The sequence below is a fragment of the Bombyx mandarina genome, chromosome 03 (genome assembly GCF_030267445.1).
Source record: "Bombyx mandarina strain Sakado chromosome 03, ASM3026744v2".
NCBI lineage: Eukaryota > Metazoa > Arthropoda > Insecta > Lepidoptera > Bombycidae > Bombyx > Bombyx mandarina.
Genome location: NC_143210.1, coordinates 13577465 through 13602859, shown reverse-complemented (window position 1 = coordinate 13602859; position 25395 = coordinate 13577465). Strand labels below are relative to the sequence as shown.

At 37.7% G+C, this 25395-nt stretch overlaps 1 protein-coding gene across 1 annotated transcript in view; it reads right to left on the bottom strand.

Annotated features, from left to right (window-relative positions):
* Positions 1-25395, bottom strand: part of LOC114247074 (potassium voltage-gated channel protein Shaw) — a 217318-nt gene that overhangs the window by 174927 nt on the left and 16996 nt on the right. The window contains exon 2 of the mRNA XM_089738287.1: positions 20867-21016. Coding sequence (XP_089594413.1) covers positions 20867-21016 — 150 coding nt within the window. The remainder of the gene's footprint in view (positions 1-20866; positions 21017-25395) is intronic.

Here is a 25395-nt window from a genome sequence, read left to right as displayed (position 1 = left end):
TGTTGCACGTGATGTTTATTAGAAATATTGTTAACGCCGTCATATGTATTCCATTGTTGTTATTGTTGTTATTGCAGTTATTGTTGTTATTCTAAGCTCACATAATGATTGGTTGTGTTATGTTTAGATTAAATGTTTATTATTATTATAGATCAACAATATAGTACATCAACAATACAGGTACAACAGCTGTGCCACTTTCAAACCAAAACATTTTACTGTTTCACGGTAGAAACAGGCGGGGTGGTGGTACCTATCCGTGCGGGAACACAAGACGCTGATTTCTCTAACGTTGTCAAGCCTTGTTATTGTCAATGGAGTCGGCATTCTGAATTAAAGTTAGTCGTTCGTCAGTTTGACCGGGGGCGAGATAAACCGTTTATCGCCTTTTACTAAAGTTTTGACGGTTGCTAATTGAATTCTCGGTATCCGTAGCTGATTCCGATTTGGTAGCTCAGTTATATTTGAGAAAATTCAAGTTAATCTTACATATAATAATAATAATAATAATTTACTAACGATCACGCCACGTTAACTGGTCCCGTGATAAGTTCGTAAAGAACTTGTGCTACAGGTACCAGATAACGGAAATAAATGTAAGATTTTTATTTTACACATACATATATTTAATATACATCCATAATCCTGGAAAAGACATTTATATTTATCATACAAATATCTTCCCTTGGCGGGATTCGAACCCGCGACCCCCTTGTGTAGTGACCATGTCACTTACCACTACACCAGACGGCCACACGACAGCTTACAGGAATTCATGTTTGATTAAATGGTTTTGAGGAGAATTTGCTATTATAAAGAAACTATGAGAGCTCTTAATTAGGTTGTTTCAAATTATAATTTTCATTTGTGTAGATGAGCATGCCAGGTCAAAACTAAGCTATTGCAATGGTACTTAGTATGTATGTAGTTGTTTTCTTTTATTACTGTTTTTTATTTTTATTTTTTGCCTAGCTATGTGGACGAGCTCACAGCCCACCTGGTGTTAAGTGGTTACTGGAACCCATAGACACCTACAACGTAAATGCGCCACACACCTTGAGATATAAGTTCTAAGGTCTCAGTATAGTTACAACGGCTGCCCCACCCTTCAAACCGAAACGCATTACTGCTGCACGGCAGAAATAGGTGGGGTGGTGGTACCTACCCGTGCGGACTCACAAGAGGTCCTACCACCAGTAATTACACAAATTATAATTTTCCGGGTTTGATTTTTATTACACGATGCTATTCCTTCACCGTGGAAGTCAATCGTGAACAATTGTTGAGTACGTATTTCATTAGAAAAATTGGTACCCGCCTGCGGGATTCGAACACCGTTGCATACGAATGCATATACGAATGCACCGGACGTCTTATCCTTTAGGCCACGACGACTTCAACTGTGTCCTTAATAACTTATTTTTAAGGAATCACTGTTACTAACATTTATATGGATGATAATCTGAAATAAAGAATTTAATAATAATAAAAAACCCATTTGGTATTAAGTAGTTAGTGGAGCTCAAAGATATTAGAACTTGAATGATAGCACCCACTGTGAGTCAAAAGGTCGCAACCTCGATATATAAGGGATATTCTACCTCTCAAGCCATTTTGAAGCTGCCAGGATAATTGGGTGAGCTCACAGCCCTCCTCCTCTTCCTCCTTGCGTCGGTCACGTATTAATATATAGATACTGCAGCCGTTATGATCTATCTCCATCTATTGCAATTTGTAGTGTAAGACGGCCTATCACCAGTACAATCCTAAAACAACCTTTCCCTCATGCTCGTTGCATTGTCAACAATATTAACAGGCTTTTAACAATCAATAAGACAGCAAACTTTCCAACAATCATCAAAGCCTCATTGTCATTTGTAACCGGAATTAAAGTCTTAAAGTTCAACATTAAAAAGCTTTTCTTTCTTGTACTTTCACGCGACTCTTGAGACTCGCAAAGTTCCGGTTCGTTTCATTTGTACTAAATTATTGGAGCTTTGAAAGCTCTCGGTGACTTTTTGACTGTGTTAATGAGGGTAGCGCGTTCGAGACACGTTTTTAAGGTTTTCTAAAAAAAAGACTTATTCACGCCTATAATTACTTTAGGCTATGCCAGAAGCTTATTTATGTATAATACAGTACACATATTGATGTATGTACGTATGTAATAAACGCATCACAGGTCCACAGTTCATTTTTGCCTTATGCTACCCAAGCTTGAACTTGAAAGCATGAACCTGCGCGATACTTTTACTGGTGGTAGGACGTCTTGTGAGTCCACACGGGTAAGTACCACCACCCCGCCTATTTCTCTAACTTGGAGAAATTGGTGGTCACTGGAAAGGTCGAGGGCAAGCGACCAAGAGGCAGGAGCCTAACCCGTTGGACGGACCAGATTCGTGCAGCCTTTGATACCACAGTGCACGATGCTCTGCACTCAGCTGCAGATAGGAACAGATGGTGGTGCATTATAAAAAACAAACTGTTTCAAGGCCATGACCACGACCCTCAGTAATGAAGTATTCGACTAAGAAGAAGAATGAAATGAAAAGAAAATTTGTTTTAATATAATTATTGTTATAGACGACAGCTAGTACAATATTCATATGTCGACATATATTATAACACCTTAATCATCCGTGATCATGAAAAATGTAAAGTATCCGAAACGTCGGAAACAATGACAATTTAAAAAATGCGAGATTAAACCGTAAAATTTGTTTTAATGAAGTTTTTTTTTTTATAATATTAATATTAGATTCGAACTTGTAATCTCCCTGTCGCTTGACCTTCTCTATCTATTGTACACAAATGGCTTTGTACAAATACAAATAATCTATAGATTCGTTCAATAGATCCCAATGTTATTTTTGGAAACCTCACAGTATTGTTGTATTTAACCGTAGCAAGGGCGGATCCAGCTTTGGCGCCAGGAGGGGGTCACATAGTCGTGGGCAAGTTAAGAACTTATAATTTAATTTTGATAACAATAGATAATAAATAAATCATGATGTTCCTCAATTAGTCCAAGTTAGTTCAAGTCCTGGAACTAGCTCAGGGGGGGGGGGGTCATGACCCCCATGACCCCTCCTGGATCCGCCGATGAACCGTAGTATGAATAAATATGGCTTTGAAGTCATATTCACTTATTTTAAGATAGGCTTTTATGCTAACTAGTGGTCTCAATGTAGCTGAAATTGACTATGGACTATAATTATACTGGTGGTAGGACCTCTTGTGAGTCCGCGCGGGTAGGTACCACCGCCCTGCCTATTTCTGCCGTGAAGCAGTAATGAGTTTGAAGGGTAGGGCAGCCGTTGTAACTATACTGAGATCTTAGAACTTATATCTCAAGGCGTGTGGCGCATTTACGTTGTAGATGTCTATGGGCTCCAGTAACCACTTAAAACCAGGTGGGCTGTGAGCTCGTCCACCCAACAAAGTAAGACTCACGATCACTCACGATTGTCATTTAATTAGATCAATCTCCACTTTTGTAGTTAATTTAAATTACTGGGTTAAGATCAATGATCATTTGAGGCCGTCAACGCAAAAATGGCCTAAGCTTACCATAGTTATTACGGAGCAATGAGGTTTAAGTTTTCATGATTTTAAATTGAGTAGCAAAAAAGCAATACGCGCAAGCAAAATTAATTTTTACAAAGTCATCCGTCATCTATGGGTGAAACTATGGATAGGCCGGTTTTGCACCAAAATTTATTATAATTTAAATAAATTGCAATATACATAATATAAGCATGATTATGAAAAATTGTGGGTTAGACCGTTTTAGCGTTGACAGCCTCATTTATTAGTAATAAATTCCTATGTGCTATATCTCGGTTACATTCCTGATGTCTGAGTCTTAACCCGACATATTATATTCAAATTCAAATTCAAATTCAAATTCAAAATCATTTATTTCAACTTAGATGTCAGTATAACGCACTTGTTGAATGTCAAAATATAAATAACAATGTTAACTCTGCCACCGGTTCCAAAAAAAGCTACAGTCCTGAGAAGAACCGGCGAAACAAACTCAGCGGGCTTTTTTTATTGTTTTTTCTCAATTTGTTTTTTTTTAAATAAGTAAAAATATTTACAATATATTTTTTTAAATAAGTAAAAAAAGTTACAATAAATGAAAAAACAAGTCAAAAAAAGATGTGTAGTGTCGTGGGACACCGGATAGGAACGAAGTTCCATGTATAAAAAAAAAAAAGAATTACGAGAAAAAAATCGCGCTCTGAAATATCGCTGTGCAGAAAACAAGGCCTTATTCCACGGACTTTTTCTTACGGTTTTTACTATCACATTTTTTTCAGTTCGATCGCGCAGCAAAATCCCTATCTCCTCCAAGCCTGCCGTAAGGAACTTCATTCCAAAAATACAATTAATTTTTTTTTAATAATAATGAAAAGTGAAAAAGCCAGGAGCGAACGCCTCATTCCCTATATTTTCGAATTTCGAAATTTGGCACACTGCACAATTCGTTTACAAAAAGAACAAAAACCTCGTACCAACATAACGGCCATAATTTCGGTTTCGCGTCGTAAATCGAAAAGGTCCTAAGTGGAGCTGGCTTGTTCGGGTGACGTAAATTCTAAATTTATTTAGACAGAGCCCATTTTCTGTATCGGGGTCTGGTGGTGTAACAACGTTTTTCGTGGACCCTCTTAGAATTATTTTCTTCTTTTAATATTGGTATTGCTCTCGTGCCGACGTACGTGTAGAAATAAATACGTCCACGGACTAGTAGCTTAGGGATGCTTATAAAAAAAAATGTCTACGTGGCGACATAGAAGTAAACCGGACATTAATGTGCATTTGAAGTCGTCGTGGCCTAATGGATAAGACGTCCGGTGCGTTCGTATCGAGCGATGCATCGGTGTTCGAATCCCGCAAGCAAGGTACCAATTTTTGTAATGACTTAACAAAGATATATAGGTACAATTGACTTCCACTGTGAAGGAATAACATAATCTAATAAAAATCAAACCCGCAAAATTATTATTTGCATAATTACTGGTGGTAGGACCCTGCCTATTTCTGCCGTGAAGCAGTAATGCGTTTCGGTTTGAAGGGTGGGGCAGCCATTATATCTCAAGGTGGGTGACGGCATTTACGTTGTGTATGTCTATGGGCTGTGGTAACCACTTAACACCAGGTGCACCGTGAGCTCGTCCACCTATCTAGGAAACAAAAAATAAACAACACTGTGTTTTTTTTTATTTTGTGACAAAAAAATTCGGGTACTATGTCTAAACATCATAAATGAAATACCATGGACCACAGAATTCAAACCACGTAATACAAACACCATGTAGATTCTGTAAAAAATCTTAAATTCGATGAAAAAACAATTAATAATCCAATGTTGCAAGCTATTACAAAAAACTTTATGAAACTTAATACATTTTTTTAAATTCAAAGAATTATTCGACAGAAAAACTCCACGTAGACTATTATAAGATTAATAAGAAAGTTAAAATTGAGAATTTATGAAGTGGCAAACTTTTAAAGTTCTGATCAAAACTTAAAGTTCAAAATTTTAATGAGTACTTTAATTAAAACTTCAAGGTATTCTAATTTAAAGCTACATTAGATTGAAGGATTAAATAATTATAATAGATTTAACTTAAAACTGATTCTGCAATAATTAGACTTGGAATGTAACAATTATTCATTAACTCCAATCTGTTTGTGTTCGAACATGACGTGTTTGTGTGTTCATCTTATACCTTTAAACGAGTAATTCTTGTATATATATATATATATATAATCTGAATCTCGGAAACGACTCCAACGATTTTCATAAAATTTAGTATACTGGGGATTTCGGGGGCGATAAATCGATCTAGATACGATTTATTTTCAGAAAATGTTGTTTTGTTCGCTTTATCGATAATGAACTTTATGACTCTTCTCGACATCTATTGGCGAATAATAATAATATTTTTCTTAATTGAGAGCAACTAACTGCTTTAAAGACACAACAAGATGGCGTTATCAAACAAAAAAAACGAGCAAAGCTCGGTCACCGTCTAGTAAAAGTTAAAGTGGAGAAGGAAATTCAAATTCATACAGAAAAACTGAAAACATTTAGCTTCATTTTGGATGTAATCGTATAAAACAGACATTTTTTTTACATATCCTTACATACAAAACTTTTTTTTTTTTCTAACAATCACGCCACGTTAACTGGTCCCGTGATAAGTTCGTAAAGAACTTGTGTTACAGGTACCAGATAACGGATATAAATGTAATATTTTTATTATACACATACATATATACATATATTTAATATACATCCATAACCCTGGAAAAGACATTTATATTTATCATACAAATATCTTCCCTTGGCGGGATTCGAACCCGCGACCCCCTTATGTAGTGACCATGTCACTTACCACTACACCACCTTTACACCTTTATACCTTTACACTTAGTATGACGGTTACGACACTTCTCTAGTAGGGTCGTTTTAAAATTTGGGGCCAAAAGTGAGTTATTTAATTTAATTCTCATATCCTTAATGTTACCGTTAGTATAAGTACAGTAAATTTGTTGTCATGACAACAGGCACGTGGTCCTATAACTATAACTATATATTCGTAAATACTGCTAAATTTGGACTTATACCTACATTAATAACTACCCCAAATCTCATTCGTATCACTGGTTCGAAATTCAAATTCTAACTTGTTTGCTATTTTTCCAGTAATGCGGTTTGAAATTCGGCAAATCCAATTAGTATATAATGCAATAATGAAGGAAAACTAACTGGATATTAGAACATTATTAAAAACAAAAGAAGTACGATTTCTAAACTTTAAAAAAGTGACTATTCCGTCTGTCCGTTGTCATCCGTGTTGGCGTTATCAAATGTGTAAAATGAAAAATATTAATGAACATCAATAATATTATCAATAAATGAGTGATTGACTTCATTGTGATTTTTTTTTATTGCCCTTGTAGGCAGACGAGCATACGGCCCACCTGATGTTGAGTGGTTACCGTCGCCCATAGACTTCAGCAATGCCAGGGGCAGAGCCAAGCTGCTACCTACCGCTTAATACTCTGTGATGAAGCATTTTTTTTTCAGAACATGCCTAAAAACAAAACAAAAAATGGAAAATTAGAGTAAGTTTAAAATCATGAAATCGTTACTTTTTTGGCCGCAAAATTGAAAACGACCCAGTAGCTAGTATTTTCTAAGGTAGCATATCAAAATACCAATCCAAAATTACACATGCTTTATGCACTGCAGTGTAACAATTAAAATTTAACCAAAACGCGGCGGCGAAGTCTCGTGTCGCATGGGCGACCACCGATAATATTTGAATTGCGAGTTCACAAAACTTGAATATTCCATTGCTTGATAAATATTATATAACTTTTTCTCCATAAGTAATTATTAGTTATTTAAAAGAAATTAATGTTATTTAAGATAAAATGAAATAAATATTTGCGAGCTACATACCCAATACGAGATGCTATATGAATTATAATACATATTTGTCACACATTTTTTATAGATCTTTCTACAAATCTTCACCAATATATAGTTATAGTACTTTACCACCAATCGAATTTCTTGGTAATAGGAGATAACGTGTTTCTTTATAAATTAGCTTAGATTGATGGTCACCCTAGCAGGAATGAACCCTCGTGGGAATTGTTGAGACGGTCTGATTTATAACTTTTACTGCCACAGACCTCAATCTGTGGGTTTCGGGGGCTGTAAAGTTATTTTATGTGCAAAAATCACAAGGCTAGTTCATGATGAAATATTTTTATGTCTCGTTCTATCTCGCCAAACGTGTTCAGGTTTTTTTCTCATTTCTATACCTCTATCTTTATCGATCTAACATTATTCTTCTGATCCCTGCCTCTATTGAATAAAATAAGTATAGAAAGAACTTGTAGAGATTTTTTTTATATCTTAGATGGGTGGACGAGCTCACAGCCCACCTGGTGGTAAGTGGTTACTGGAGCCCATAGACATCTACAACGTAAATGCGCCTCCCACCTTGAAATAAGAGTTCAAAGGTCTCAGTATAGTTACAATGGCTGCCCCACCCTTCAAACCGAAAAGCATTACTGCTTCACGGCAGAAATAGGCAGGGTGGTGGTACCTACCCGTGCGGACTCACAAGAGGTCCTACCACCAGTAAACCACCGTTCAGTAACGAGTTTGACAACCCGGTGCCACTTCTCCCTTTTGGTTACACGTCTGGTACTTACGTGTAGGCAATTCTATTGCAGCCGTGGCTTGGTTAGTCTACCTTTAGGGAGATCTGCCACGCGACCTGGGTGGGACCTTGCCTAATACCACCAGGTGCTAGATCAACAGGTGACACATGTCCAACCAATCCCACCCTACAGAGTACAATAAATAAATACTTATATTTTTTTCCTACCTAAGCTGATACTCTTGAGAGGCTATTTCAGCGTAACCTTAACTAGTAGGTAAGCTCACGGGGCTCAAACCGGAGTGACGCTTACACTGGCCCTAGCAAGAGCAGTGCTTCGCAGAATCTACCACCGGATCGGAAACGCGACCCACTGTGAAGATCCGGCGAGTAACTCAGTGGGCTGTGTCTGTGGGAAACACTGAATAAAATTTACAGAATTGAAAGAAAAATATACAGTATTTTGTACAATGAAGGCTCAGCTTGAGTTTTTGCGTCAGCAACAAACAGCTCTAATTTACTTACGTTCTTGCGGAATGAAATATGCGTAAAATTTTACTTAAGTGTTTTTCTCGTTTAAATTTCGCTTACAATATACATTGGGACGTGATTTCGGCGCGGTCCCAATTATTTTACATTAATACAAGCTTGTGTTGATTTGATTAAAATCATCAGGCCCAAGGTGTATTCATATAAGGTATATTAAGATTTTGAAGTTTAAAAATTTGTAGAATCATTTAAAAAAACCTTCGAAGATAATTAATAAAACCCGCCATCTAATCATTGTTGACGTCGTAAAACCATTTCCATTATCAAAAGCTGTTTTTGACTGCTTCTTCCTTACATATAGTCGTAAATATCACAACGTAAAATTAAATATAAATAATAAAACTAACATGCGGAATCTATCGTCTTCATATGTTATGTTATAATAAAGGACAGCTCCAAAGTCGGATAGAACTCATATCTCAAGATGGGTAGCGGCATTTACGTTGTCAATGTCTATGGGTTCCAGTAACAACTTAACACCTGGTAGGTCGTGATCTCGTCCACTAATCAATAAAATAATTAAAAAAAGGTCTTCATAAATTTTTTTTTGTAGTTTCACTGCCTGCCGTTACCTCTATATACTCGTTACACTATCCAAGTACACAAAATGTCTTACTATCCATCCATCCATATCCATATTATTCTTTTTAAATTAAAACATAGCATGGCATTTACGTTTAAGATCATCAAAAGAAATTTGCTTCTTGACATAACGTACCCGTGTTATGTCCGAACATTTGTTCCCCTTATGAATTATACATTAAATACTCGGTGAAGCGGATTCGCAATTTAAATGGCAGCCATCTTTAGGAACAACTATGACGTGAGCTGGCGACTAATCCGAGACAGAATTTATTTGCAAAATAAACGCAGAAAATTACGACTGAGATCATAGCCGCATCTGAACTGTACGAAGAAATTGTCGTGGCCTAAAGGATAAGACGTCCGGTGCATTCGTGTTGAGCGATACACCGGTGTTCGAATCCCAGGTGGGTACCAACTTTTCTAATGAAATACGTAGGTACTCAAAAAATGTTCACGATTGATTTTCACGGTGAAGGAATAACATTGTGTAATAAAAATCAAACCTGCAAAATTATAATTTGTGTAATTACTGGTGGTCGGACCTCTTGTGAGTCCGCACGGCTAGGTACTCACTCATAAGAGGTCCTACCACTAGTAATTCCACCAGTAATTCGAGAACGACTGGACCGATTTGGCTAATTTTGGTCTTGAATTATTTATCGAAGTCCAGGGAAGGTTTAAAAGGTAGATAAATATGAAAATTCTCGGAGTTAAATAAAGTTTAGGTCTTTTATTTATCGATTGAGGCACTACGAAGTCTGCCAGGTCAGCTAGTCACCAATAAATACACCTTGCCTATTTCTGCCGTGAAGCAGTAATGCGTTTCGGTTTGAAGGGCGGGGCAGCCGTTGTAACTATACTTGAGACCTTAGAACTTATATCTCAAGCTGGGTGGCGCATTTTCGTCGTAGAAGTCTATGGGCTCCAGTAACCAACCAGGTGGGCTGTGAGCTCGTCCACCCATCTAAGCAATAAAAAAATGAACCTATTGAATCGTGTTACAAATAGTTTCAGGGTAAATAAAGTATATACAAGATCTGTTTTTTTTTTCATCACGCATGAAGGTGTGCATGATGATGGAATTGAGTGATCGTTATCGTTTATAGACATTGGTAATGCCAAAAGAACAGCCAAGCAGCTCTCTACTGCTGAAATCGCTCTTTGAATTTGGTTGGAAAAAACAACATGTCAAACACACCGATTTGGAGTTAATTTTATTTCAGAGCTTGATCGTGCAGAGCATAAACGATCTCTTAAAGTAAGCTATGCTAAGCTAATGCCCTTTATGAAGCTAAGGATCGCAGCAGATGGAGGGAAATCGTACGGGAGAAACTGATGCAGCGGGGGAATCACGACCCTCAGTAATGAGGAAAACGACGCGAGGAGGAGGAAAGTAAGCTATACCCGTGATTCTAGATGCTACGGACGAACTAAGCTCTGATAATGCGGTTGCATAAGAACAAAAGCTTCAACACCGACAAACTCGACTTAACACTTTCCATCAACTTCAAACCAATCTATACTAATATTATAAAGCTGAAGAGTTGGTTTGTTTGAACGCGCTAATCTCAGGAACTACTGGTCGGATCTGAAATATTTTCAGTGTTAGATAGCCCATTTATTGGGGCAGGATAGGATATATAAAGTCGCGCTAAGATAAGAGCACCAATAAAGAATGTTTCAAAATCGGTACCTAGCCTTACTGATGCTCCAACTCAATCATTTGTCTAATTTTTTATCCATTTACCTACTAAACCTTACTGATGCTCTAACTAAAACATTTATCAAAATTTTAATCCATTTATCTACTGAAACTTACTGATCCTCCAACTGAATCATTTATCGAATTTTTAATCCATTTACCTACCCACCCTTACTGATGCTCCAACTAAATCATTTGTGTATTTTTTTAATCCATATACCTACCTAATCTTTCCCCTAGTTCATCTTCCATAGCTAGCTGGATCGAACAATATAAAAATATAGCCCATATTATATTTAGTAGAATATAGCAAACGAGAAAAGATTTTGTCTTGCCTTTTTTAAGTAGCAAAAAAACAAAACAAAAGTGCTTTATAGTTAACAAGACGAAGGCAAGTCGTTCGCGTATTTCTAATTAACCTTAAATCCAATAATGAAGGTAAACAGTAGACGTAATAAAAACGATACAGATTAAACAGAGCATAAAACCAACCGACGATACGGTTTTATTGGCGATAATATTTACACGTCTTGTGACCGAATCTACACATTAAAAAGCTTGTTACATAGAATTCGTGGTACGTAAAATGTGAACTTGGGCTATTTTTGGGTCATTATTTGGGAAACATGGTTCAGCTATACCGACCAGGTGGTTCGACCAAATCCACACCACACTAGAGATCCCATTCCACGACGCCCTTCATGCGGCCAATGATCGGAGGCGCTGGCGGGACATTACAAGGAGCAAAAGCCTGTCGACATATAATGGTCACGACCCTCAGCAGTGAGGAAACGATGCGAGGAGGAGGTTCAGCTAGTGTTAAGTCTTAATGTGGAAACATTGCTTATCTTATTTTGTGCTGGCTGATCTATTAGAGTGGACAAGCTCACAGCGCACCTGGTATTATGTTATCATCGGATCCGAATAGATAACAAAACGTATTATTACCGTCATGCATTTTGGGACATGGAGTCCAAGGATTAATTAGATTGAATAATGATTATTCTACTCCTTAAACCGGAACGCGTGATTGCAGAAAAAACAGAATGATTGTAACCACCCATGGACGCTCACAATACGCCCCATCATCAGTAAAACTTCCTCGCCGAACCCGTCGCTTGCGAGGAAGGACTCGACGAGTAAATTAACCCATAGACACAGCCCACTGAGTTTCTTGCCGGATCTTCCCAGTGGGTCGCGTTTTCGATCCGGTGGTAGATTCTGCGAAGCACTGCTCTTCCTAAGGCCAGTTTTAGCAACACCTCCGGTTTGAGCCCCGAGAGCTCACCTACACCGCAGGGTAACGCTGATATAACCTCTCAAGGCTATCAGCATAAATAGGAAAAAAAAGTAAAACAAATTCGTCACGATGAAACAGGTATAAAAAAAACGTATGGCACTCGGGGACTGCCGTGGTAAAGCTATTGCATAGCATTTTTTATCAACTTATGCAATTATAATTTTGACAATAATAATTTAATAATATAACAATAATAAAATAAGACCACACTATATTTATAAACATTATCAAAACATTAACTGTCCCCTTCACACTCATAAGCTAGACCGCGCGAGAGAGAGATGGGCAGACTTTTCATGATGCGCATGCAGTGTGACGTCACGCCGCGCGCTTATTCACTAAAACTACACAAGCGCAACGTGTCAATGTGTTGAACGCCACATGGTAGGTGCAGTAGGAGTGTTAGGTTTTATTTTCGTTACGGAATTTCTTGATTCGGTCGCCGCGCTCAAAGCCCGCGATAAAATCAATGCCACAGCTTAAAAAAAAATTGTCTTCATTTCCTTAGGTTCGTATGATTCGTGCGTTAAACCTATTAAAGGTTTACTGAAACAACCCGCTTTATTTACTTGTATGCGTTTCATTTACATGTACTGCTTGGCGTGGTATGTTTGCTACCGTTAAATATGTTTACGTGTCTGTTTGTCTGTAATATAAATTTGTAATGTATAAACAAACTTTTCAACAGAATTTTCGAATGCATCGTGGATTCTTTCTTCTGATGAAGGTACGCTAAATTAAGAAATTGGATAGTTCAAGAAACGAGTTCTAGTAGACGCTTGGGCAGATTAGGACTCCTGCTGCTACATCTTCTGTGAGAGGCAGCATTGATACTTAGTTAGATAGATAGTTACACAATAGGATTCAAAGATTGAGACCATGGATTCCGATAATCGTTCAAGTCCAGACAGGGCAGAAGCACATTCATCGATATAACGTATTTTAATACGCTTTTATTCGCTTCAGACGTATGTATGTTAGTATGTAACGGAATCTTTGAACATGATTTTGAACCCCTTTAAAACGTCGGATTAACTCGAAATTTGGTGCACTTATTAAGGACCGATGACAATTCAATATAAAAAAATATATTGAAAAAATTGAAATTCAATTAAAAAATTAAAAATAAATAATAGTTTAAAAAAACGAACAAAATACGCTTTTATAAAAAAATCTACTAAAAAATAGAAAATAAATTTTAAAAAATTTGAATTAATAATAGTGTAAGAAAAAATGATTTTATTGTAAAAAAGCGTGAGGTGCATGGTAAATATTTTATGAACAAAAATGAGTAGAAGGCTTATTTTGATAATATCCTGAAAAGCACCCCACACTTTTTTACAATACAATCATTTTTTCTTACACTATTTTTTAATCAAATTAATTAATTAAAATTTATTTTCAATTTTTCAGTTGGATTTGCTATAAAAGCGTATTTTGTTAGTTTTTTAAACTAATATTTATTAATTAATATAAGATATTTAATAACAATTTGAAAAAAAAAATGCCCATTTATATTTGTTCTAATGCGATGAATATTTTATCGTACTTTACGATGTGCATATTTAAAAGAATATCGCATCGTACAAAGGTGAGCTTATCTCATTTACGAGTTTAGTTGACAGCGAACCATTACTAGGGAGAAAATATATAATCCTATTTCACTCGTCTCGTTTATAAAAGGGCGCGACATTAACAATGTCAAAATAATGGCCCGTGCAGTAAATAAGTATTTGCAATTTATAACAATTTTAAGGAATTTTTTTGGACAAAAATATTTCATCACCTAACTGCGTCTCTGGAGTTCGTTAATTGCTTAACATAAAAACCTCGATAAATGACTAAGTTAATTTTAAACTGAAACATTATGTACTACGATTTTTAAATATTATGGTCGCCCGGTAATCGAAATTCGACTATAATTAATTGAAATTATAAGTTCGTACACTATCATTATTCTATTTTCAAAGACTATTTTACTTCTATAATTACAAATTTCGCCAAGGCTACACTATAGAAAAATATTAATAAAGACAAACAATATTTAATCTATTCTCAATTTGACCACAGACGTCAAGAACATAAGTTTGACAATAAATAAATATTATGCATGCGTGTGTGCGTCAAATACATGGTAATGTGTATAATTTTTTTTTTATTGATTTAATGTATTTTTTAGGCACAATTAAAAAAAATATTAGCATTCGGCACTCCTTCTCTATATTCTCCATAAGTGTGGGAAATTTCATACTCCTGCGTCCGCGCAATTTTCGTAAAAAGGGATACAAAGTTTTTCCTTCACGTATTAATATATAGACAATATCCTAAGACGTGACAATGAGCAATTTCCGCGATAAACCAATAGCTTCACGTAACAAAAATGAAAACTACGAGTAATTCACGTAATAATATGGTAATTTTAGCGTTTGTGAGTTAAACAAAATCATACTTTAGAAAATAATGTAGTTTCTTTAATAGACGATGCAGCCACTAAAGAATATTTCTGACCAGATAATTCAGTAGAAATGGGATCTCGAATCATTATAGAACACAAAAGAGCTTAGTCTTCAGTACAAAAGCTCAACTTCCCTTCAGTTTATTCAGAGTTCAATTCTGCAAAAAATATTTAAATGATTCTCGTTCGTATAGCGTTTGGTTTAGAGTCGAATATTAGATTTTCGTCCGGTAGAGTTCTTCAATATTCTTTCGATTGGTCTCCACAGGAATTTTCAATAACTGAATTATGCCAATCGGATGTGAAGTTCAATAGAAGGTTCAGTTGTGAACGTAATTCCGACTGATGTACAAGTCAAGTTCAATCAATCATTTAAATTCTTTTTTTTTTATTGCTTAGATTGGTGGACGAGCTCACAGCCCACCTGATGTTAAGTGGTTACTGGAGCTCGTAGACATCTACAACGTAAATGCGCTACCCACCTTGAGATATAAGTTCTAAGGTCTCAGTATAGTTACAGCGGCTGCTCCACCCTTCAAACCGAAACGCATTACTGCGTTACGGCAGAAATAGGCAAGGCGGTGGTACCTACCCGTCCGGACTCACAAGAGGTCCTACCACCTGTAACAATGTTACTGGTGTTCGATTTACAATGTTAATTGTGTAACAATGTTAACATTACTTATGTGTGTTATTAGGTAACTAATATGTAGTTAATAATCTTAAAGATCTTAATAGGAATTTTCTTCGGTTTTAGCGAATCATAAACACAATTAAACCCACTTCTGAGGTTTAATCTCTTAATTATTCTTTTGACTGAATTAGTGGTGCAGTAGATAGCGCCGTGAATGTTGCGCTGAGGGTCGTGGGTTCGATTCCCACATCAGGGAAGCATTCTTTGACGACACGGGTCTGTTTTCTCTTTGTGTGGGTGTGTATTATCTATATGTCTGAGAAACCACAATTATTAACACCATCGATCGGGTGATCGAGGTAGCCATCATACAACACAAGATATTTGACAGATGCTTGAATCTCGGTAACGAAATTTTCAAGATAAGCTCGCACATATACAAGTTCAGACTGTCGATCTACCCAGCAATTTCACCCGCCCGGTGTAAGATCAGTCCTCCTTGGTTTACCAAACATTGTTATGTAATATCACCAAGCGGCGTGATTTCTAATATTCATCTGATATACTCAGTGCTGCCAGTGTCTTAACATTTTCATAGATATATGTCGGAGAAGCCACAGTTATTAACACCATCGTCAGATATCATATGGGCGAATAGGGTGATCGAGCTAAGAGAAATATTGAGTACACCAATCAGGTTTGTTGTCTTAGAACGATTTAGCAATCTTCTTTTGACGTTAGCTAACGAAAACGGATGACAGTTCTTAGGACGGAGACACCGCTCTTCAAGAAGACTGGTTGGTAAGTGTGATGGCGTCTACGCGCCTCCATCGGCTAGGCTCTGTCGTAGCACGAAGTTAGCCGAGCTCCGACGATACCGCAATCGTGCTGCCATCTCTCGGGAATCGTGCTGCGTTTCGTTTAGCTACCAAATTAATGACAGTCTCCGACATATCTATATATTTAAACGTATATAAGTATGTATGTCAGTCTCTAGTACATAACACAGGAAATCCTAATTTGAGGCCGGATGTCCGTGACGTGATTCGGTCCCAATTATAATCTCGCGTTCTTTTTTGTCAATATAAGATATAAGACAATAGAATACCTAAGTGAAACAGATGAAATTATAAGCTAATATTGTGCTGAATACCCTGGAAAAGACGTTTATATTTATCATACAAATATCTTCTCTTGGCGGTATTCGAACCCGCAACCCCCTTGTGTAGTGACCATGTCACTTACCACTACACCAGACGGCCGTTTAAGTTGAAGCTTAAGTTGAAGTGACGGGGTCAAGAACCTCTCGAGGAAACGCGCTGAAGGTATCAACTACCTTCGATTCCATCGTAAATAAACACGAGATTCGAAGTTATTAAAATAAATAGTATTTACACTTAGATTTGTAAACCAATATTTCTTTCCTAGCGCGCTACGTCAGCAAAAACTCCGGTTTCGACTTCAGAGGATCTCTCGGTACTCTTTGTGCTCTCCATCAAACAACTTTTTACCTCAACCTGTCAATAATAAAAAAAGCTCTTTATTCCATGCAATTACATTTTTTTGAAGTTATACTTCTTTAGGCGCGTTATGAAAGATTGATGAGAGTGAAATTTTACGATGCGCGCGCACCGTGACACAAAATTAACAGAATGAAGTTGCCCACTAAATCGCTCATTACAATACGACCGACGTAACTTGGCGAGTCTAAATATAGCCGCAGGTGAACTTTCCGAACCGTACCGAGAATTACCGAATTTATACGATGTCAAGAAAGGGATGTCCAATGTGCGTGTTTGAGGATGTTGTTTAATCGATTTTTTTCAAATTGATTAAAATTTAAATTAAAAATAAGAAATAAAAAATATAAATAAAGTATAACTTCTTACGCGCGTACGTAAGTACACGCACCCTTTTTTTTAAAGTATAATTAAGTTATATGCCTGAACCCCTCTCAGGTAAGGGACTCCTCCAAAGATTGCCATTTTGTTTTGTCTCTGGCCACATAAATCCAGTGTGGTCCAGCAACTTTTCTAATGTCGTCAACCGATCAATACTCACTCAAAATACAAACAGAAACTAAAACGATCTCATAAAATCCATAGAGCTTAATAATATCTACAGCGTTGATTGATGCCGCGGTTTTTGAGTTACGCACTGATTACCGAAACAATTCATTCGCTATTTCCAACAAATCGAGGTTCATATGTCAGACGTTTGCCCGAAGGAATGATTTCAACACCAGCGTAGCATCGAATTTTGTATTTTTTATTGCTTAGATGGGTGGACGAGCTCACAGCCCACCTGGTGTTAAGTGGTTACTGGAGCCCATAGATATCTACAACGTAAATGCGCCACCCACCTTGAGATATAAGTTCTAAGGTCTCAAGTATAGTTACAACGGCTGCCCCGCCCTTCAGACCGAAACGCATTATTAATTCACGGCAGAAATAGGCATGGTGGTGGTATCTAGCCGTGCGGACTCAGGTCCTACCACCAGTAATTTCGCGAATTAAAAATTTTGCGGGTTTGATTTTGATTACACGATGTTATTCCTTCACCGTGGAAGTCAATCGTGAACATTTGCTGAGTACGTATTTCATTAGAAAAATTGGTACCCGCCTGCGGGATTCGAACACCGGTGCATCGCTCAACACGAATGCACCGGACGTCTAATCCTTTAGGCCACGACGACACAATGTTTTATGTGCCGATATTGATAACAGTTGCACGGTGAGTAATGGAAATAATTATATTTTAACAGAACAAAGTCTAGGGCTCCACGTATTGCAATTTTGTCGCAATATTCGTTGCTACTGGATCACGTTCCCATCCACGTTCGTGATAAATCTGAAGCCACATCAATGTGCTAGAACGGTATATATATATTTATTGTATGTATATATTTTCTTTAATAATGTGTTGTTAATAGTACACCGCAATATACCTGCTGTACCTTTATCTGTCCAGAATTTCGAGTTTTTTTTAATTGCCCTTGTAGGCAGACGAGGATACGACCCATCTGATGGTGAGTGGTTACTGTCGCCCATGGACTTCAGTAATACCAAGGGCAGAGCCAAGCCGCTGTCTACCGCTTAATACTCTCAATAAGCCTCTTTTGAATAAAAAAATAAAAAAAATAAACGGTTGTCTGGAAGAGATCGCTTTTAGCGATAAGACCGCCTATTCCACAAACGTATCTGCTTGTTGACTGTTTTCTGATTTTATGTGTTTTGGTGTGCAATAAAGTTTGTTCTCTCTCTCGCTCTCTCTCTCTCTCTCTCTCTCTCTAGAATAAATATACTATTTTTATTTCACAATACGTTGTATCGTGATGACAGGCGAACGAATGCTTGTTTAGATCATCTCTTGAGCAAGACAACGTACATTTTTCCATTAGTTCCGTGAGTAAACTGATGTAAAAGTATTATTAGAATACTATCGTCCGGAATACTGTTTAAATTAGTGTATTTTTGGTAGCTTCATAACACACTTGACACATTTCCGATTCACACTTAGTGATGCAAGTTATAAAATATCATCACCTCATCTCTTATCCCGGGTGTCGTAAAAGGCGACAAGGAATTCATCGGGGGATGAGCAGAAGCGATTTTTTTGTGCTTAAATGGGTGGACGAGCTCACGGCCCACCTGATTTTAAGTGGTTAAAAACCCAAAGACATCTGCAACTTAAGTGCCGCCACTCACCTTGAGACATGAGTTCTAAGGTCTCAGTTTTTACAGTACAACGGCTTCTTTCCCCCCTTCAAACCGAAATGCATTACTGCTTGACGGCAGAAATAGGCAAGGTGTATTTATTGGTGACTAGCTGACCTGGCAGACTTCGTAGTGCCTCAATCGATAAATAAAAGACCTAAACTTTATTTAATTCCGAGAATTTTCATTTTTATCTACCTTTTAAACCTTCCCTGGACTTCGATAAATAATTCAAGACCAAAATTAGCCAAATCGGTCCAGTCGTTCTCGAATTACTGGTGGAATTACTAGTGGTAGGACCTCGTGTGAGTCCGCACGGGTAGGTACTACCTCCCTGCCTATTTCAGCCGTAAAGCAGTAATGCGTTTCGGTTTGAAGGATGGGGCAGCCGTTGTAACTCTACTGAGACCTTAGAACTTATATCTCAAGGTGCGTGGCGCATTTATGTCGTAGATGTCTATGGGTTCCAGTAACCACTTAACATCAGGTGGTCTGTGAGCTCGTCCACTCATCTAAGCAATAAAAATAAAAAAGAGTTTTAGCGGGACTAACGAACAGCAATCCATTTTTAAATATATAGATGGGGCGCATTGTACTCCTGCACGAATGGGTACCACTATCCTGCATATTTCTACCGCGAAGCATTCATTCCCGTTAAAAAAGATAAGACAGCCGTTATAGACCATTCAAAGGTTCAGCATTATGTCTAAGGAATGGTTAGCGTGTGAGTGACCATGATCGAGTTTTCACCAATCGTACCTAAGTATTCTGTTCATAAAGGCCATGGCAATCTCATTTCATACACATGTTGAGTCTCTATATCGGGCAAGGATTAATAAGACACGTGTTCAGTTAAGTGACTAACGTATATTGGGATTACAACCTAACGTGCTATCGACAGCCCGACAATCCCGAGACTGACGTAGCATCACTGCAATGTAATTATCGCTAACACATACATAATATAATTATTAGTTGCTATGGGGGCATTTGTGGTCCCTACACACATTCATCGTTTTACTGGTGGTAGGACCACTTGTGAGTCCGCGCGGGTAGGTACCACCACCCTACCTATTTCTGCCGTGAACCAGTAATGCGTTTCGGTTTGAAGGGTGGGGTAGCCGTTATAACTATACTGAGACCTTAGAACTTATGTCTCAAGGTGCGTGGCGCATTTATGTCGTAGATGTCTATGGGTTCCAGTAACCACTTAACACCAGGTGGTCTGTAAGCTCGTCCAACCATCTAAGCAATAAAAAAAAAAATGTAGGTTTACTAACAATAGTTGAACGTGACAACGTCATAAGAAAATACTGATGGAATGGTTTCATTTTTCAATTATCGCAATTATCGTTGCTATAAACAATTGACACCACATTCACTTTTCACTGAACTTCATACTTGACGAAAACATGTAAATGTATTATTGTATAGCAGCTGTCCACGCGGATGCATCGCTCACTCAAGTTGGAGAGAGACAGATGTCGAACGCTGCTGAAAGTGAAGGCCGATTGTGCCTCTTTGTCGCTCGTTGCGCGCTCTCGCTTGCACCTCAAGTCTTAAATGGAACGCCTCATAGCGAGGTAACGCCGCATGAGTCATGTTTTTTCGTGCGTGCAGTCGGATCCATCGAATTATAAGACGTTGTTACGTCAAAAGATCTACTAGAGTCAATAAGAAGTAGATTTAAGAATGTAGCAACTGGTTTTCCTTAGATAAATTACCGTTACCTGTAGTAGTTGAGGACTTGCGCGAAGACCCCTGGGTGCCGGTCGAAGAAATACTCGTTGAGCACCGGGTCGTAGTTGGCGAGCGCCTCCGTCAGCCGGGACAGCCGCGTCGCGGGGATCTTCTTCAAGGTCGCCTTGTAAGTCTCGTATCTAAAAACAAAATCTACTTTCAGCTCAACTTATGACTATGCAAAAAGCCCTTAGACCAGTATGTACTTGATCCAAATAATCTATATTATATTATATAAAAAATATTTGCTGTTCGTTAGTCTCGCTAAAACTTGAGAACGGCTGGATCGGTTTGGCTAATTTTGGTCTTGAATTATTTGTGGAAGTCCAGAGAAGGTTTAAAAGGTAGATAAATATGAAAATACTCGGAATTAAATAAAAATAACAATTTTGTTTTTCCTCTGATGTGTCCCCCGTCGGACGGATTCCTTAAGTTTGTTTTATTTATCGATTGAGGCACTACGAAGTCTGCCAGGTCAGCTAGTAGTGGAATAATTCGGTTGAAAACGAGTCGAGAGTTTCATTACTTCAGGTGGACCTCGGAAAAGTGGTAGGAGTATCTCGACGAAGCACTCCGAAAAAGGTTGCTCGAAAAATCGAAGCTGAATCTGGATGAACCTGGTATCTCGAATTTGCTAAAATTAAAACTGCTTTTATTTACAGTTTAATCACGCGTTTTTTTTGTTATTAAATTGTTTATGACTTTTCGAATACCTTACAATTTTCGAGATCACAGACGATTCTTTGAGTTAAATGATGATTAGGTATATAATGATTAATTATTGTTTGAATATCAAGTCAATTTGTTCATGATTACCTATTATGAATTCGTTCATAAATGTTCAAGAGCAAGTCCATAGTAAAGTCAAAGCCTGTTTTGATTAGTGAACGCTATACACAATTTCATCTGAGATATTTATGGTATTGTGAAAGATTAAGTTTTTTTTTATTGCTTATATGAGTGGACGAGCTCACGGCCCACCTGATGTAAATTGGTTACCGGATCCCATGGACATCTACAACGTAAATTCCCCACCCACCTTGAGATAAAAGTTTTAGGGTCTCAGTATAGTTTCAACGGCTGCCCCACCCTTCAAAACGAAACGCATTACTGCTTCACGGCTGAATTAAGACGGGTGGTGGAACCTACCTGTGCGGACTCATAAGTAAAGCTATTAGTAACACTTCCATTTATTTCTATCATGATAAGTTAATGAAGTATCCTTCCCGCACTGAGAAACGCCAATCTACTCCTCGCACAGACCTCCATTTTTCCGATAATCCCTCATTATTAAAAAGCCAATTCATAGAAATTCCTTGAGCGTGGTCTATTCAAGTCAGCTTAGTACAAACGGTTTTTGGTAAGTGCTTTTGAAAATACACCTCAATTTGTAGCAGCCACTTTATTGGGAACCTTCAAACGGAGCAGACTGACAGACTTGGAAGCTCTCCTTAAATTCGATAATGAGATGTACTCTTAAGGTTTTTACAGGAAACGCTTCAGATTGAATTATGATAAGAGATTCTAATTTATTTTAGGCATATACGGCTTCGTCAATCGTTTGACCAGAATTAACTTTTCTTATTTTTAGTCAACAATGACATGAGGAGAATAGATCGTCCTAGCTGAGCTTCTGTTCGCCCACCTGTCCTGGTGAAACTGGAAAGACCTTTGAGCCACCAGTAATCCTTCCTTAATAAATAAAAAAACAGGACAATAAACTTGTCTAAAATAGTGATGTTTAATCAATGATGGTCAACAAATCCCGTGGGACTACCCTTATTCCTATCTCAAGTTCTGCTATGTTTCATATGTAAAATTTACGTTACTTCTATGTACCTCCAGTGAACGTGGCGAACGTGCAACTTCAAAGTGTGACCTCAAACCTCAACTTAGCACTCATGTGAACTACCTAGAGCGACGGTGATACTTCAGCAATATTTGGGTGGACGTAAATAGCAGTCTAAGACTATTTAAAATCAAACTCCAGCATAATTAGTCCACTTAACCAAATTCTATCAGGAAGATCAAACAACAAGAAGCCTCTACAGAAATAATATGATATATAAGAAAAAGCATAATAAAAATCACACTGGTAACACCAAATGAATCTCCAGGTGTACTCGAGGGAAATCAGAGCATCGAGAAAACAACGAACCTTAACTTCGGTAAACTATTGAGAATGTTATGTAATCATGGACATTGGCAAGTTTATGTTATGCCAATACTTATTTACACTCATTTATTAATCATTACTCATTCAGATAAGTAAGTGGCTTAAGGACTACCGCAGCCCATAATATTAATAATTTAAACTGAAAACGGAGTAAAAATGAAAGCAGTTTCGACTTTGTGATCTTTTGAATTAGTCATTTTCTTAGCGTTGAGCGGTGTTTGATGCCAGTTCATCTCATCATAACTTGAAACACCCTGACGACTGATTTCGACCTGACCTTTGACTTCGAAAGGACCTTTACCAGCTACCCTTCCAGGTACTAATGCACCCGCACTAGCAAACCATATACACACAGCTCAATTATTTTTTTATTTTATTGCCTAGGTGTGTGGACGAGCTCACAGCCCACCTGGTGTTAAATGGTTACCGAAACCCATAGACATCTACAACGTAAATGCGCCACCCACCTTGAGATATAAGTTCTAAGGTCTCAAGTATAGTTACAACGGCTGCCCCGCCCTTCAAACCGAAACGCATTACTGCTTCACGGTAGAAATAGGCGGGGTGGTGGTAATTACGCAATTTATAATGTTACGGGTTCGATTTTTATTACACGATGTTATTCCTTCACGGTGGAAGTCAATCGAGAACATTTATGAGCGCTATGACATGTCCTTCTTCAAACGAGGCTTGTGGAGAGTATTAAGCGGTAGGCAGCGGCTTGGCTCTGCCCCTGGCATTGCTGAAGTCCATGGGCGACGTTAGCCACTCACCATCAGGTGGGCCGTATGCCCGTCTGCCTACAAAGGCAATAAAAAAATAAATAAAAAATTGTTGACTACGTATTTCATTAGAAAAATTGGTACCCGCCTGCGGGATTCGAACACCGGTGCATCGCTTCAACACGAAAGCACCGGACGTCTTACCTTTAGGCCAGGACGACTATCATCAGAGCGTGGGTATTGCCTGTTAAGGTTACTTCACACCCGTAGACATGAATCAAACTAGTGTCGTAGGAAGAGAGCTAACGTAAATATTTGCCTTGAAGCAGTGATTCTATCGACACTAACCCGTTTAATTTTGAGTGACTAGCTTTTAAGATATGGGAGGATCATCATCATTATAGTCGGCTACTCTTGGCAGAGCAGTCGTGGTCATGTGGAGTTCTTGTTTATGCTTGAAGCAAATAACCTACATGTTGATGAAAAATTCAAAATTTAAAAATCACTTTAAATCAAATTTTCCAAAAAATCTCTCACCATTGTACTAATTAAAGCCCTGAGAAGTTGCGAATTCTTAAACACTTAACAGTAATATTAAAAATGTCGGCCAAAAACCATGTGTACTTTTAATGCCACTAAACCTGAATTTATAACTTATCGAGGACAATATCTACTATAGACGCAGTTATTTTTCTTGTAAATTTTCTAGTAGACTAAAAAATGTGGTCTCTCTAGACTTTCTAGACTTTGTGAAAAATAATTGACACTGAATCGATATTATCATTAGCAACCAAAAGTACAAGGTTACCTAAATCATTATTTAAAACTAGCGACCCGCCCTCGCTTCGCTTCGGAAACTGTAATTTATTATTGATTTCTCCACTATTTAATGGATATTATTATACATATAAACCTTCCTCTTCAATCACTCTATCTATTAAAAAAACCGCAACAAAATCCGTTGCGTAGTTTTAAAGATTTAAGCATACACAGGGACAGACAGATACAGGGACAAAGAAAGCGACTTTGTTTCATACTATGTAGTGATTATCATCTTATTATTTTAATATATCGACCATCAATAATAGTTAATTATATAAATTTGAATATTTAGTTGTCCTTTCTGAATTAGTCAATACTCTGAGGACGTACCGTTGGCAAATCAATCGGAATTATAGTATTTCTTATCCTCTGAAGGTTCTGTTCGTGAGCTGAATCCTAAGTACTGTCTGGAACTCAGTTCAATATTCTTATATTATGAGAGCGTTAAATTCATTTGACTTTTTTTTTTTGTAAAACTAATATGAAAGTCATAAATAATAAATATTTCACGTGGATTCAAAAGGAACGAGTGTAAGGGCGATTTACGACTAGTTTTTTTTTTATTACTTAGATGGGTGGACGAGCTCACAGCCCACCTGGTGTTAAGTGGTTACTGGAACCCACAGACATCTACAACGTAAATGGGCCACCTACCCTGAGATATAAGTTCTAAGGTCTCAAGTATAGTTACAGCGGCTGCCCCACCCTTCAAACCGAAATGCATTACTGGTTCACGGCAGAAATAGGCAGGGTGGTGGTACCTAACCGCGCGGACTCACAAGTAGTCCTACCACCAGTA